At 36.6% G+C, this 12572-nt stretch overlaps 3 protein-coding genes across 3 annotated transcripts in view; 2 read left to right on the top strand and 1 right to left on the bottom strand.

The window, feature by feature from the left end:
• LOC108572892 (voltage-dependent calcium channel subunit alpha-2/delta-3) overlaps positions 1–7346 on the top strand; it is a 20006-nt gene extending 12660 nt beyond the window's left edge. The window contains 7 exon segments of the mRNA XM_017935224.1: positions 3987–4250; positions 4328–4451; positions 5004–5036; positions 5677–5951; positions 6059–6402; positions 6628–6870; positions 6954–7346. Of these exon segments, the coding sequence (XP_017790713.1) occupies positions 3987–4250; positions 4328–4451; positions 5004–5036; positions 5677–5951; positions 6059–6402; positions 6628–6870; positions 6954–7346 (1676 nt within the window).
• Positions 7347–8005: 659 nt separating this feature from the next.
• On the bottom strand, positions 8006–10400 carry LOC108572927 (peptide chain release factor 1). Its single transcript, XM_017935270.1, has 2 exons — positions 10037–10400; positions 8006–9952 (listed from the first exon to the last, which is right to left on the bottom strand). Exons 1-2 carry the CDS (start codon positions 10365–10367, stop codon positions 9048–9050), a joined length of 1236 nt encoding a protein of 411 aa, XP_017790759.1. The 5' UTR covers positions 10368–10400; the 3' UTR covers positions 8006–9047.
• A 1742-nt stretch (positions 10401–12142) lies between these two features.
• LOC108572964 (scm-like with four MBT domains protein 2) overlaps positions 12143–12572 on the top strand; it is a 3656-nt gene continuing 3226 nt past the window's right edge. The window contains exon 1 of the mRNA XM_017935311.1: positions 12143–12185. Within this exon, the coding sequence (XP_017790800.1) occupies positions 12143–12185 (43 nt within the window). The remainder of the gene's footprint in view (positions 12186–12572) is intronic.

Genomic DNA, 12572 nt, shown 5'->3' with positions numbered 1-12572 from the left:
TGTCAGTCAAACGGCAGGCCGACTCTATGTAATGTAATACAGGGCGTTTGTTTTATCTCAATACAGTGAAATATCTGGCGTGACAATGAACGTGTTAATAAGTAAATGTTGTTCAAATTATGTCGTGTTTGATGTAGTTTTCATCAGAAAAATCTCATCAATATGTTAAGAAAAATTTCGGGATAAAAGAACGTAAAATTAAAAAAGTTGGTATTTAATTCGCTTGGTTGCCTCGACTCATGTTTCCTGCTTATCTTTTATTCGCTGTCCTTGTCTACGTTTGGCAAACTACAAAGGCGGGCGCGAGGCTCGAAAACGTAGTCCCTGACTCTACGAGTGTCAGGTTTAGCTTCCTTGCGGTCTGACAGTTGTGGAGAATATACTGTATTATGTTTTTTTTCTCTTCTTTTTTTTTTATATATAATTCCTTTAACATTTTAGACATTTTGAATGGTTTATGTGTTTGTTCAATTTGTGGATTATCTTTCTTGATATCGGTGGATTTCTTTTTTTCTTGGTTATTTGTTAGCGTATCGTTGATGCACGTCGCGTTCCAACTATGTGACTCGACGCGCACTTGTGATACTGTTGCCCGCCAAAGTAATCTTAGACAACTTATTCGAAATCTAATTCGCTCGAACGTTAGCAAAACGTGGAGTGCGTCATGAACGATTGACGACATTGTTTCAAAATGATTCGAGTGGTCGATCGCGACTCGAAATGTGATTTTGTGTCTCCTCGAAAGACTGAAGAGTATATATTGATCGCTCGATAGAATCTTTGCTAATGCTACTCGATCGCCGATTTTTCGTGGAGTCTGAAGTGACTCCCCCGCCAAGTGCAAGAAGGCACGCTGATTGATTTTTCACGAAAGTACAAATTACCAATCAACATGCCCCTTGAGTGTCACCCACCCTTCCATTGCGCCCTTAGCGCGCTTTTCCTTGGAAGGAGTGGGGCCATACCTGCGGGTACGCGGAATCTTCGCTATCCTTCGGTGACGCGTCGGAAATTCCCGCCAGGTCAACCCTCGGCCGAGAGTGCCGTTATACGCACGTGTGGATTGACCCTTCAGGAACCCTGGTTTATGACATGCCTTCGGTTGTTGAGTACGCGGAAAAGTCGAAATTCTAAAGGCATTGTTCTGTAAGAAATTACTTATTTTTTCACGGAGCTACGAAGCGTCTCTGTTCTGAAAAATAACCTTGTAGTGCGAGCGTGCCATAAACTGGGTCAACGAAGAACCCAAGCGTTCCGTACCTGCGCGACGGAACATTATCTGTTATTTCTTGTTGAAGAAATGGTTGGAACATTTTTACTTAAGTGTTCTGCAAATGTTTCAGTTCTTTCTTTATCATTGTCGGTTTCTTTTATCTTCCTTGTCACCTTCCATAGGGAGTAGTCTGTGTCTTTTGCGTCGGAGATCATTTTTCAACGTAGTTCTGTATGGCTTCTTCTTTTCATTTCACAAGTAGTGCCTTTATTTTCTCTAATTGCTCTCTTCACTTTACTTTTCTCTCGAGAATTTTCTAGATGAGACTGCCCGATTGATTGCATTCTGATTTTCCGTTTTTTTTTTCTTCTTTTTTTTTCAGCAATGTTTTCATTCGATCGCGTCAGGGATCTTGTCGGTGGAAACGAAGCTTCCTCAATGAGAAAAAAAAAAAAACGTTACTCCACATTTTCGATTTGTTTTCTTGCCTGAATCGAGCAATATCACCTGGTTCGAGGACAATTGTATCACGGAGATTTTTAAGTAACTTTTTTAACAAGGTTTCAGCAACTAACACGATATCTATTTTATTATTAGTCAGAGATTTAATTAACTCCCGAATTTTCTTTTCCAATCAGACCATTCACATTCCAGATGCCAATCCTGTATGATTGATTTGCAATTATTTCATTTTAGAGATCATGGAAGTTAGTAAGTTTTTTATTGTATTTATACTTGTCATTAGCTGCATTTAACATGCTTTCGAATTTTTGGCGACAAAAATGATTTCTCTTGCATGACCGAGTTCGAATTTCGCGCTAGTTTTGTACTATCTATCTGGTACACTAATTGCTTGTGAATTGTTTTTTTCTTCTCTTTTTCTCTCAGTTCCGAAAACGTCGTTTTCCATTCAATTGCTTTCGTATGATAATACCCTTTAATAACTAGCAGAATGGTATCCTGAACGATTTACACTGATTTTGAATTTCTTCATTTGCGGTAAAAAAAAAAAAAGAAAGTATTTGCCTGCAGATATTTCACGTAACCGAGGATTTTTATTGCAACAATTCTTTCTACCCTCCTATACATGTAGTATATTTCTTTCTTTACATTATAATAAACGTTTGATGTTGTATACTTCCTTGTTGCTTAATTTCAACTCACAACTATTTAGTACTGTTAGAAATTTTTGTCTGATTGTTTAGTATACTGAATATGCATAGTAATACCTTATTATTCAATCCTTTCTTTAATTTCTAGGCCTCTGATTATTACTTTCACACTTTCTTTAGTTGTGCAAACTGATAAGCATAGAATTAGGTCACTCAATTTAATATTAACACAACTATTTCTCTGTGCTAATTAGATGTATTTTTATTTGCTTCTTACTCAATACTATGAAAGTGTATTGATCTTTTACTATTCGTTTCCAATAGTTCCATCAAAAGTGTTCAAGTGCTCTACTCCACAGATAAATTATAGGAAGTGATTTAGTTGATTTAGACTCTCCAATTGGGAGTTCCCCATCTATTTAGGTCATACATCAATTGTTTTCTTTTTTTAAAGTCAGGTTGTTGATTTATTTAACTAACATACTTGTAGTTTATGCTTCCTTTATTTTATTTTTCTTTCTTTTTTGTTTAAGGTAATTACATATTATCTGCATCATTCCATGGCCATCTTTCTTTACTTTGAACAACAGAATGTTCATTCAAAATTCAACAATTTTGCGGATGCACGTTGTCATTTTGGCTGTGGTGACCGGTTTAACATGGACAATATCGCGTGTTAAAACGCTATCCGTTGCTGTATTGGTGTAATTGGGAGCTGGTTTATCACTCATGTAGCTTTCATTGTGTTGTACTGTCGTCGATGTTGCGATGGAAACGCAAGAACGTTCCGATGAAGTTCAGATAATTTATTTCATTAAATATTCACTTTTATTCTATTCAACATATATCATACGATTGTTTAACACTCTTATAAGTTACTTCCAACGAGTACAAATATCCAGAAAGAAAATTAATGTGTATAGTCGGTGGAACTGAAATTCACCAGACTAACGCTTAATTAAGAATTAATATCGTGCAGGTTTAACAAAAGATTGTAAGCAGAAATTTGAAATATTGTCACTGTTTAACGCTTTAATTTACCGTAAATTTAATTTAATATAATTTCAAATATTGTCTCTGTTTAACGCTTTAATTTACTATAATTTGAAATATCGTCACTGTTTAACGCTTTAATTTACCATAAATTTATTTTACTGTAATTTCAAATATCGTCACTTTTTAACGCTTTAATTCACTACCTCGCTACATCGCTTCCACTGACTATACGTCTAACAGCAGTTCGTTCGTAATGTAAAGATGAACGTCCAGAACGAAAGAATGAAAATTTTCAAACGCATCTGTGTACAATGAACTTTCGACCAATCGCGGAGATATCGTCTCTCTTCCAGCGATTCGATGTTTTATTCAATGGTCGAGCTACTGTATATCCAACGGGGGAATCCTGGTAAAAGTTTGATTGCAAAGTTTCCCGTCCCGTGGCTAAAGTTTCTCGAGATACCGGACCACTTCTATCCGCGAAAACAAAGTTTTCCCTTCCTTCTGGACATGCAATCAGCTGAAACGTTCAAACTTTCGATCCAGATCGAACCAAGTTTCGAACGACATTGCTGGATTACACCAATTGCGCCATTGTAGTATTATACCAACTCTTTTCTTCGAGTTTACCTCTGATATGCTAATAGAATTGTTTCTGATTTTAGGTAAAAACGTGTCTGATTATTTCACTGGGTCAAACTGGCGGGTGCATCCTGATTGGCTGTACTGCAAGTAAGTGAAGATTTTCCTATTTTATAGGTATCACTACGAAGATGACAGAACGTTCAATAACTCGGAACTGCAGTTGTTGCACTTCCTAGAGCGAACCCGCCAGCCAGGCTGGAAGTGGAACGACATGAAACAACCGTCCCAGCCGCCAGAGTCTCAGGCCACGGGTTCCGGTAACGACACTCACCGTAAATCAAAGCGTAAGCTACGGTTCATCCACCTTAATCTGTCACGCGCTTAATAAATGACGACTGACAGACACTTTTTATACGAATAGCTACTGCATACAAAGCGGATAAAGACTCGTACTACTGCGACAGGGATCTTCTGCTGAGTTTGGTATTCGACGCAAAGGTAACCGAGTGGTTTGCGAACCCCAGCACTGCACGCGAAGAGAAAGGGTGAGCATCGATGTGATTTTTCTCATTTAGAGAAACATTGATGAAACGTTTGATGAGATAGGAAATATTCGTTGAATTGTACAGTAAGCTAAAGAATGATTGTTCTGGGAATGTTAACACTTTGCACTTCCACTGGCGGACATTCGTATATAATATTCTATACAATCCCATTCCAGGTTTTGTAGCAAATTGATAGAAGAAATGAAAATAAATAAATTTGTAATTTTTTTCTTTTCAAAAGTTTCACCGCAAAAGTGTGTTAAAGTGCAAAGAGTTAAGTTACCTCTTTTTCTTTCGAGCGATACATTATTGGATAGATCAAGTGATATTTATAATAGAGGAAAAATGAAAGGAAGGAAATGTCCTACGTCACTGCACTGTTAAAACAGTTGCAGTGAAATTTATTTTTTATTTCTCTATGTTTTTACGTTCTCTGCACAGTTCTTCTATGGTTTCTTTGGTTTTCTCGTACTATTTCATTCTGTCAGGATTTTAACGAAAAGTGCACCCATTTCTTTTTTTACTAATACTGACCACTTTGACGCCATGCAGACCTTTAGCTAGGCTGATGAATCTGCTGCCCAGGTAACGTGCAACACAACGCACCTTACGTTCTTAGAAATTAAAACAGTTGTCTACGGTGTTCTGCTGCTTTTTATCTCTGTACAACCTTTCCTCGACCCTTTTTCTACCCCCTTTTCTTTCTATTCATCTCTGTTTATTCTTAATGTTGGCTAGTTTATTAATTCCGTTTACCGTTAAACAAGACACTATTTTTTAATGTTAATTAAAAATCCCTTCCATCTTCCTAATACTTCAGAAATTATTCTTCTGTTACTCCTTGCGCAATTTTTTTAGTTAACGAAAAAGGTATGAAATCCTCTTTCAGAATTGGGAGATTAAAGAAGAGAAACACTTTGATGACCCAGAGAACTGGAGAATCTTTTCTTAATCAATATTGTACAGTAGTACCGTTGATTATTGATTAACATACTCGTTTGGAAAGCTTTCTTTGATCTTCTTTCAATTTCTCATGCAAAATATATATTCTAACTTGACAAATACCAAAGAAAGCAATGCAAATGGGTGGCCAGTGCTCGGTAATCAGTAATTTCCTCATAAGCATTGTCGCAATAAGCAGTATCTTAGAGAAGCAACGGTGAAAAATGTATTCAAAGGAGAGAATTCTAGTTTGTCCAGAGTTCTGATATTGTTCTTCTTGTAGGAAAGAGTTCCAACAACGTTTCGGTGTAACCGTCGCCTTCATGGCCACTCACAGTGGTCTGACAAGATGGCAGGACTTTCTGATGGACGAGGAAGGCACCGTTCCTGATGATCACTTCATCAAGATGTATTCAAGAGCCATAGATGAAGTGTGGTACAAGCGTGCCGTGGAGCAGCACTATGTGCAACCAGAGAGCTTCGTATTTTCCGTGCCAATCGACGAGGAGGGTGCTGATAATACCACCCTCGTCACTGCCAGTCGTGCCATTTTTATCGGTAAACTGGACGAAAATTTTCGTTGAAACTATCGAATAAAATTGGAAGAGATGGCAGAAGGATGAACGTGTAGGAAACAAAATATTATTTTCTTTTTCATTTTTCAGAATCTCAAAACGGAAAGGCGCCAGCAGCAGTTGTTGGTTTCCAGTTCCAGCATATTGCTCTTCAGGGTCTCTTTCAGAACATCACATTCAGCTGCGAAGGTCTGGGCAATTGTCTTGTACACTGTGGCAAAACTAACTGGACCTGCTATCTGATCGACAACAATGGATACGTGATCGCAGCTGAAGACGAGTCTGACGCTGGAAAATTCTTCGGTGAATTGAGAGGTCCAATCATGTCCAGTTTAGTGAAAGAAGGTGTCTTCGAAAGGATCAGGATATTCGATTATCAGGCGGTCTGCTTTAAGGCTACATCAACGTCTAACAATGCAAACATTTTGTTGACGGTAAGAACACTTTAACGAAGAAGATTTTTGTAATATTTAATATTGTTACGAGTCACGTAGATATACAGAGTGTGATCATACGAAAGATATTTCATATGTAACTTCAATGGTAACATAGGACTAATACGTTGCAAAGAATAGTCTCGGTCGGTAAAGAAGGACAGCCCTCTTACTTCTAGAGCGAACGTCAGCGGTTTGATTTATTTATTGCTAAATTATGTACAGCCATGGAAAAACGCACAGAGGATGATCTCGTGGCTCGTCGGTCAAGCAGCCTGGGCTTGGGCCAAAGCTGGCATTTGGGAATCCGAGTACGCTGAAGCATATGCTTATCCTAAAGACGAAGATGGTATCCACGAAGATTATCAAGAGAACGAAGATAAACCACCAGCAGACGCAAAGGATGAGAAACTGTTCGACCAGAAGGTCCTGATCAATCGAACTCGACCTGAAGCTTGCGATCAAGAAGTAAATTTCGAAATAATCAACTACCTCCTAATACATTTGTCAATTTTATCAGACATAAAAATGACGTTATCTTACTTTGTCAGGTGTATCTGTACCTGCGGAATACATCATTCGAAACGTTCGACATAGAATCAGACGCTGATGGAGAATGTACAAGGCCATATGTGGTGCAACCGGTAGATTTCAGTAACATGTTACTCCTGGTAGTGAACACGGATTGTGGACAGACAGATATGCCTCCTCTAAGCGTCATCCCGGAAGAGGTTATGTACGAGAACAACTCTTTGGTGTGTCAGAAGGCGCTCACCACCCTGAACAGGAAAAGACCACAGTCTTGCATTCGTAGCCATCCAAGAGAGAGCGAGATCAAAGATCTCTGTGGCTTAGGTTCAAATGTGGCGCCGAATATCTACCTCCTGTTTCTCTTATCGACCGCCTGTGCTCTCCTTCAACGAGTCGTTTTCGGTCAAAATTAATTTTAGGTTAATTTATCTGCTAGGACGTCGATCTTGTGCCGGTTCAAAGTCGATGACGAAAAATAGCGATTACACGTATCGATTAAGCATTAACACGCTAACGATTGCTTTGGTGAAGTGTATGATAACATGGATCGGTGTATACATACGTCTCAGAACGTTTTTTCAACGTTCACGGGAATGTATTACTTTTGCCAACGTCGTTAAAGATACTAATGGAGGAAAAGTGCATTTCGAGACGATTCGTTGCGATATTGATCGATGTTTCTTTATTTTTTTGCCCCTTTTTTTCTTGTGATAGTTATCGCGACTTCAAGATGTTTTAACGTTTATAGCGACGCTGTAACAGGGAGGACTTCTCCGTGTCCTGGTGCTGTGTTCCTCTGGCTGGTACTTTGAAAAACGCGCAGGCAGGGTCTGTGCAATTGTATTAACTAGTCCGAATATCAGCGTACCTCTCGAGGATCATAGTGTGTCTACGTGATCAGGGTTTAAAGGGATCGTGAAGGATATACCCGTGATTCGGTGCCGAACTAGTCCTAAAGAAGAACCTTACTGCCCGAAATACGGTGTCTCTAATCCGTATGCGTCCCTGCTCTATCTATTCTCTCCATCTCTTTTCTTTATTCGTGTTTTCACTATCCTTATTATACGTATTCATTAAACTTTAATGGCGCTTAGGTCATAACGATTAAAACGAGATATTGAACTTATAGAAGAACAATTGATAGTTTCTACTTGACCAGGTTTGACGAAGGTTTTACATTGCTTGTTTTTCAATTAAAACTGGGGATAATCAAAATTTTATAATTCATCGGAACAGTCATAATATGAAAAAATGTTACAGAAAGAGGTTATGAGGAAGTGTTGAATGAAGAAACATAATATACACTGCTCGTTCAAATACTGTCGCTACTAGTTATTCTAAGAATCGCGATGTCGACCAATCTATGCGTAGGAAGATTCCACAATGTCCAGAATGCATATAACCCGTTTAAAATCTGTATTTAAAGAGCGGCACAAAGGAAGAAGTTAATTCGCGCGAGAAACGCTCGTAGGTGGACGGACGCACCTACATTTCGTGGGATAATCGGTAGACGGAAGTTGCGATGAAATGATGAAATCGCATTTGTCCGCGAACTTAATTCGCCACGACCGCTGATGTTAATTTTCAGAGCATTAAACTAGGTAGGATTTTATAGAGGACTACATACGTCGGAGCAGGGTCGTATACAAGAGCCACACGATACTATGAGACACATTCTCTCATACACGTACACACACTTACACACATACATTTTGCGCTTTGTACATTAACCGATGTAAAACGTGTCGTTTGATATTTATAGAGATTACGAATATATTAATTTTGTATATTAATGTATTATACGAGAGTTACAAGGATGTGTGCCTTTGGACACGCGGTTACGAGACAAAACGAAACAAAAAAAAAAAACAAGAAATCTTGTTGTATGTTTTTCAAATAAACAACTGAACTCTCTACTTCGCTAGCTCTCTGCTTCTTTGAGCGAAACAGAAAGAACTTAACAATTAAACAAGACGTGGCGAGTTTCATCCGAAAAACGAAAATGATGTTACTTGTATTACACAGAGTTTATTACAATTTGCTATGTACAATGGCTTGCCTATGTAAATGAAAATCGTTTCTTATCAAAATGGCAAATGTTGAAAGAATCAGTGTTACTTCAATTGACTATCCGTCTTCTCTATAATCTCCAGCAAGGTTTTCTGCGACATATCCTTGTTGAGTCTATCCTCCAGTTCTTCCAGACCGACTCCATCTCTCATAAAATCTTTCAAATTATGCATCGTACCATTTGATATCCTATGGTCCGTCACGCGATCTTGATTGAAATTATACGTTCTAATCTTCTCGTTTCTTAATTTCGATCCCATTTGTTTCTTCCGCATTTCGCTAATAATCGAGTCATGCTCGTTCATTTGCTCCTCATATAACAAACTTTTCAATTTCATCAGAGCTAGTTTTTTATTTTTAATTTGAGATCTATCTGTGTGGCAGGTTACAACTTTGCCAGTAGGTAGATGAGTTATTCTAATTGCAGAATTTGTAGAATTTACATGCTGTCCTCCTGGACCAGATGCTTTCTTTGCTTCTATTTTTAAATCCTTCTCTTCTAATTGAATCTCCACATCCTTAGGTTCTGGAATAATTGTCACAACAGCTGTACTTGTATGCAAACGGCCAGACTTCTCTGTTGCTGGAACTCGTTGAACTCTATGTACACCACTTTCATACTGTAACTTCTCAAAGGCTTTACTATCAGATATTAGCAAAGAAGCTTTCCTTAACCCGTTTGGCTCACATTCAAGTAATTCCATTATCTCATAAGTAAATCCTAGATAGTCAAGGTAGCCTATATACATATTAAATAAGTCCTGAACGAATATCATAGCTTCTTGACCACCTACACCTGGTACAACCTCCATAATAACATTATCATAATATCCTCCACCTAAATGCTGTAGAATAATATTGATTATTTTTTCATCAACTTCCAACAATTGTTGTTTATATAATGATTCTTCTTCTTTTGCAAGGTCCTTCATTTCTTCATTTCCACTGACTAAAAATAAGTGATATATTCATTAAATACTAAGACAAAAGAATATTTCACTGTACAGTGGCATAAACAATGCAGAATACTTACTAAGGTCACTTAAATTCTTTAAATTCTCAATTATCTTAATTTTTTTGTCTAACAATAGTGAAATGTTGTGTAATTTAAAAATTTCTGAGATAGTCCCTTTTATTTCATCCTCACTTTGATACGCATTCATAAGGTTATTTAAGTATCTTTGAACATTTGCATTAATCACGAATAAATTCTTTTCTGTGCTAAACAATTTATTAATAGATGGAAGTTTCCTGTTGAGGTTAGGAAATAATTGACACCATGATTCAAGTAATTTAGCTCTGCTTATAATATTCCCGTAATATCGACAAGCACTAAACGTGCATCCTTTTATTAGAAACAACATACTTTATTTAAAATTATGTTTCGTAAAATTATACTCTTTTAAGTAAAAACATAGCCCCTACCTTCACGATTATATTTGCAACTGAACGGAGCGACAAGTACAACATGTGCTATCAGTATGAAAAACATGAAGGAAGTATAAATAGTTAAGATGGCTATTCGAAAATGATATATATTTTACGCAGTATATATTCTCAACATAAATGTGAATTATTTATTTTAAAATGTCACAAAATTCCCATTTGTACACAAAATTGATATTCCTGGAAAACCAAAAAACAAAAAGTGAAATGCTTGTTGTGCATAACGTCTTAAGTTCCCTCGATTGGTAATAGCAGGTTGTACCACCATTTCGATAGTTTTTACAATCTCGATTCAATTAAGTTTATCCTGTTTTGTACAATGTTAAGAAATACGACACGCGTGCACCTTCTTTTATAAGAATCAGTTTTACACTTGTAATTGAATTTGAATACATAATTCATCATAAAGACTTAACCATGACACGCTGACACAACACCTTTAAACTGTGTAGAATATACTTTACTTTCATGTTATAAAATTGTCATATATGATTGCTGTTTAATTTAACGAATCTATACATAGGGAAACGTACACACACGTAAGTAACATGCGTACAAAACTAGAATGAAAAATGTGTCGCACCAATTGTATCGATTTTCTAACGAGTATGTACAATTCATTCCTAATATATCCCGCTCTTCTCTATGTAATATTACATGAGTAAGAATTGTTATACACAAAACATAACGCACATAAAACCATTACAATTGTTATCGTTTACGGATAAATTAGAATAAATCTTATTGTTGCGTTTATGCATCGAGTAAATGTCCTTCTAATAAGTAATCCTTTAATAATATTAACAATTTACGCATACTACATTTACGAGCACGTGGTTACATTAAAATAACGACAAGTCGGAGTCTAGGCTTACTAAATATAAGTACAAAATCTGCTGCTTCATTCAACAAGTCTCTTTCTTTACCATAACCGATCCATCTTCCCAAATAATCAATTGTATTACGTAGAAAATCACAGAAGATGTAATAAATAAAAAAAAAAAATTTAAATAACGATCCTTTCTCTAATTTTTATGCAACTTTATCATTAGCGATCGCCAAACTAAGACTTGCGAAGCTTATCATTTGAAAGATCGATAATACCCTTCTCGTAGCAGACGACAAACGCGTGGCAAACGTTGAAATGAAAAATGCAATCTAGCGAATGATCACGAAAGGTTGTATCTCGTATGAAATGCAAGGATACACAAGCGTAAGGTTCCGCGAGAATATTGTTACATGTTTAGCCACTGACGAGAAAGGATTAAAAGAGTTCGTATAAGAAACGTGTACAGGCAAACCGTAGCTAGTGGTTGTTTAATGAAATATGATCGAAGGTAATTCAAAATGTTGCCCAATTCAAAGTAGGTAGCTCTGATATTCGGGACGAGTGCGCCAAGCGTACCGCACGAGAGAGACAGCAAACAATAGAGAAAGATATGCACACGGTAGACCAGTATAGAGCGGCATGGACAGCTACGATTGACGATACTATTTTTCATTAAAACAAGCACTACGCAAATTTCGAAAATAAGCGCTCACTACGAAACGGTAAGTGGTAAAATGTTCGACGATATATTAAAAATATTCAATAGAAATTGTTGATAAGTGTTCGTTACCGATTAACCGCGGCCGCGATGGAAATTGATTTTAATGTATTTATGTGCAGGCTTTATAATATTATAACGAAATCATGGAACCTTGCGAGAACCGATTACAAGAGAAAGTGCAAGGAGGTAAGATTAAATTAATTGCATTCACTATTATTTTACATCGTCGTTCGCGCAATTTTTATTATATAATCGTCGTTGTTATTTGTAGTAAAATTATGATTTCTATTATTTGGTAACCTTTTAAAGTTTTTCAAACGGTTTCAACTGTTGATCACTGATTCCATTACAAGATATTATACATGGTCAGAGAGTTTTTAATTTATGTTTTACGAGAATACAAAGTTCGTAAAATCATTAATGAAACGCGCGAAAAGAATTTATTTTATTTCGTTAATCGTATCATAGTGATAATGACGAATGTTATAATCTATTTATGATAGTGTTAGATAAATATTTTTAAAGAATATATGTAGCATTTTTTAAATAAAATGTTATTATTTTTTGATTTAA

This window comes from Habropoda laboriosa, unplaced genomic scaffold (genome assembly GCF_001263275.1).
Source record: "Habropoda laboriosa isolate 0110345459 unplaced genomic scaffold, ASM126327v1 scaffold102, whole genome shotgun sequence".
NCBI classification, from domain to species: Eukaryota; Metazoa; Arthropoda; class Insecta; order Hymenoptera; family Apidae; genus Habropoda; species Habropoda laboriosa.
Note: the sequence above shows the minus strand (reverse complement) of the source record. Positions and strands in the feature narration are given on the sequence as shown.

Coding starts and splice junctions, on each gene's coding strand:
- LOC108572927 (XM_017935270.1), bottom strand. CDS start 10,367: ATGTTGTTTCTAATAAAAGGATGCACGTTTAGTGCTTGTCGATATTAC. Junction 9,953..10,036: donor AAAGAATTTAAGTGACCTTA/GTAAGTATTCTG, acceptor ACTTATTTTTAG/TCAGTGGAAATGAAGAAATG.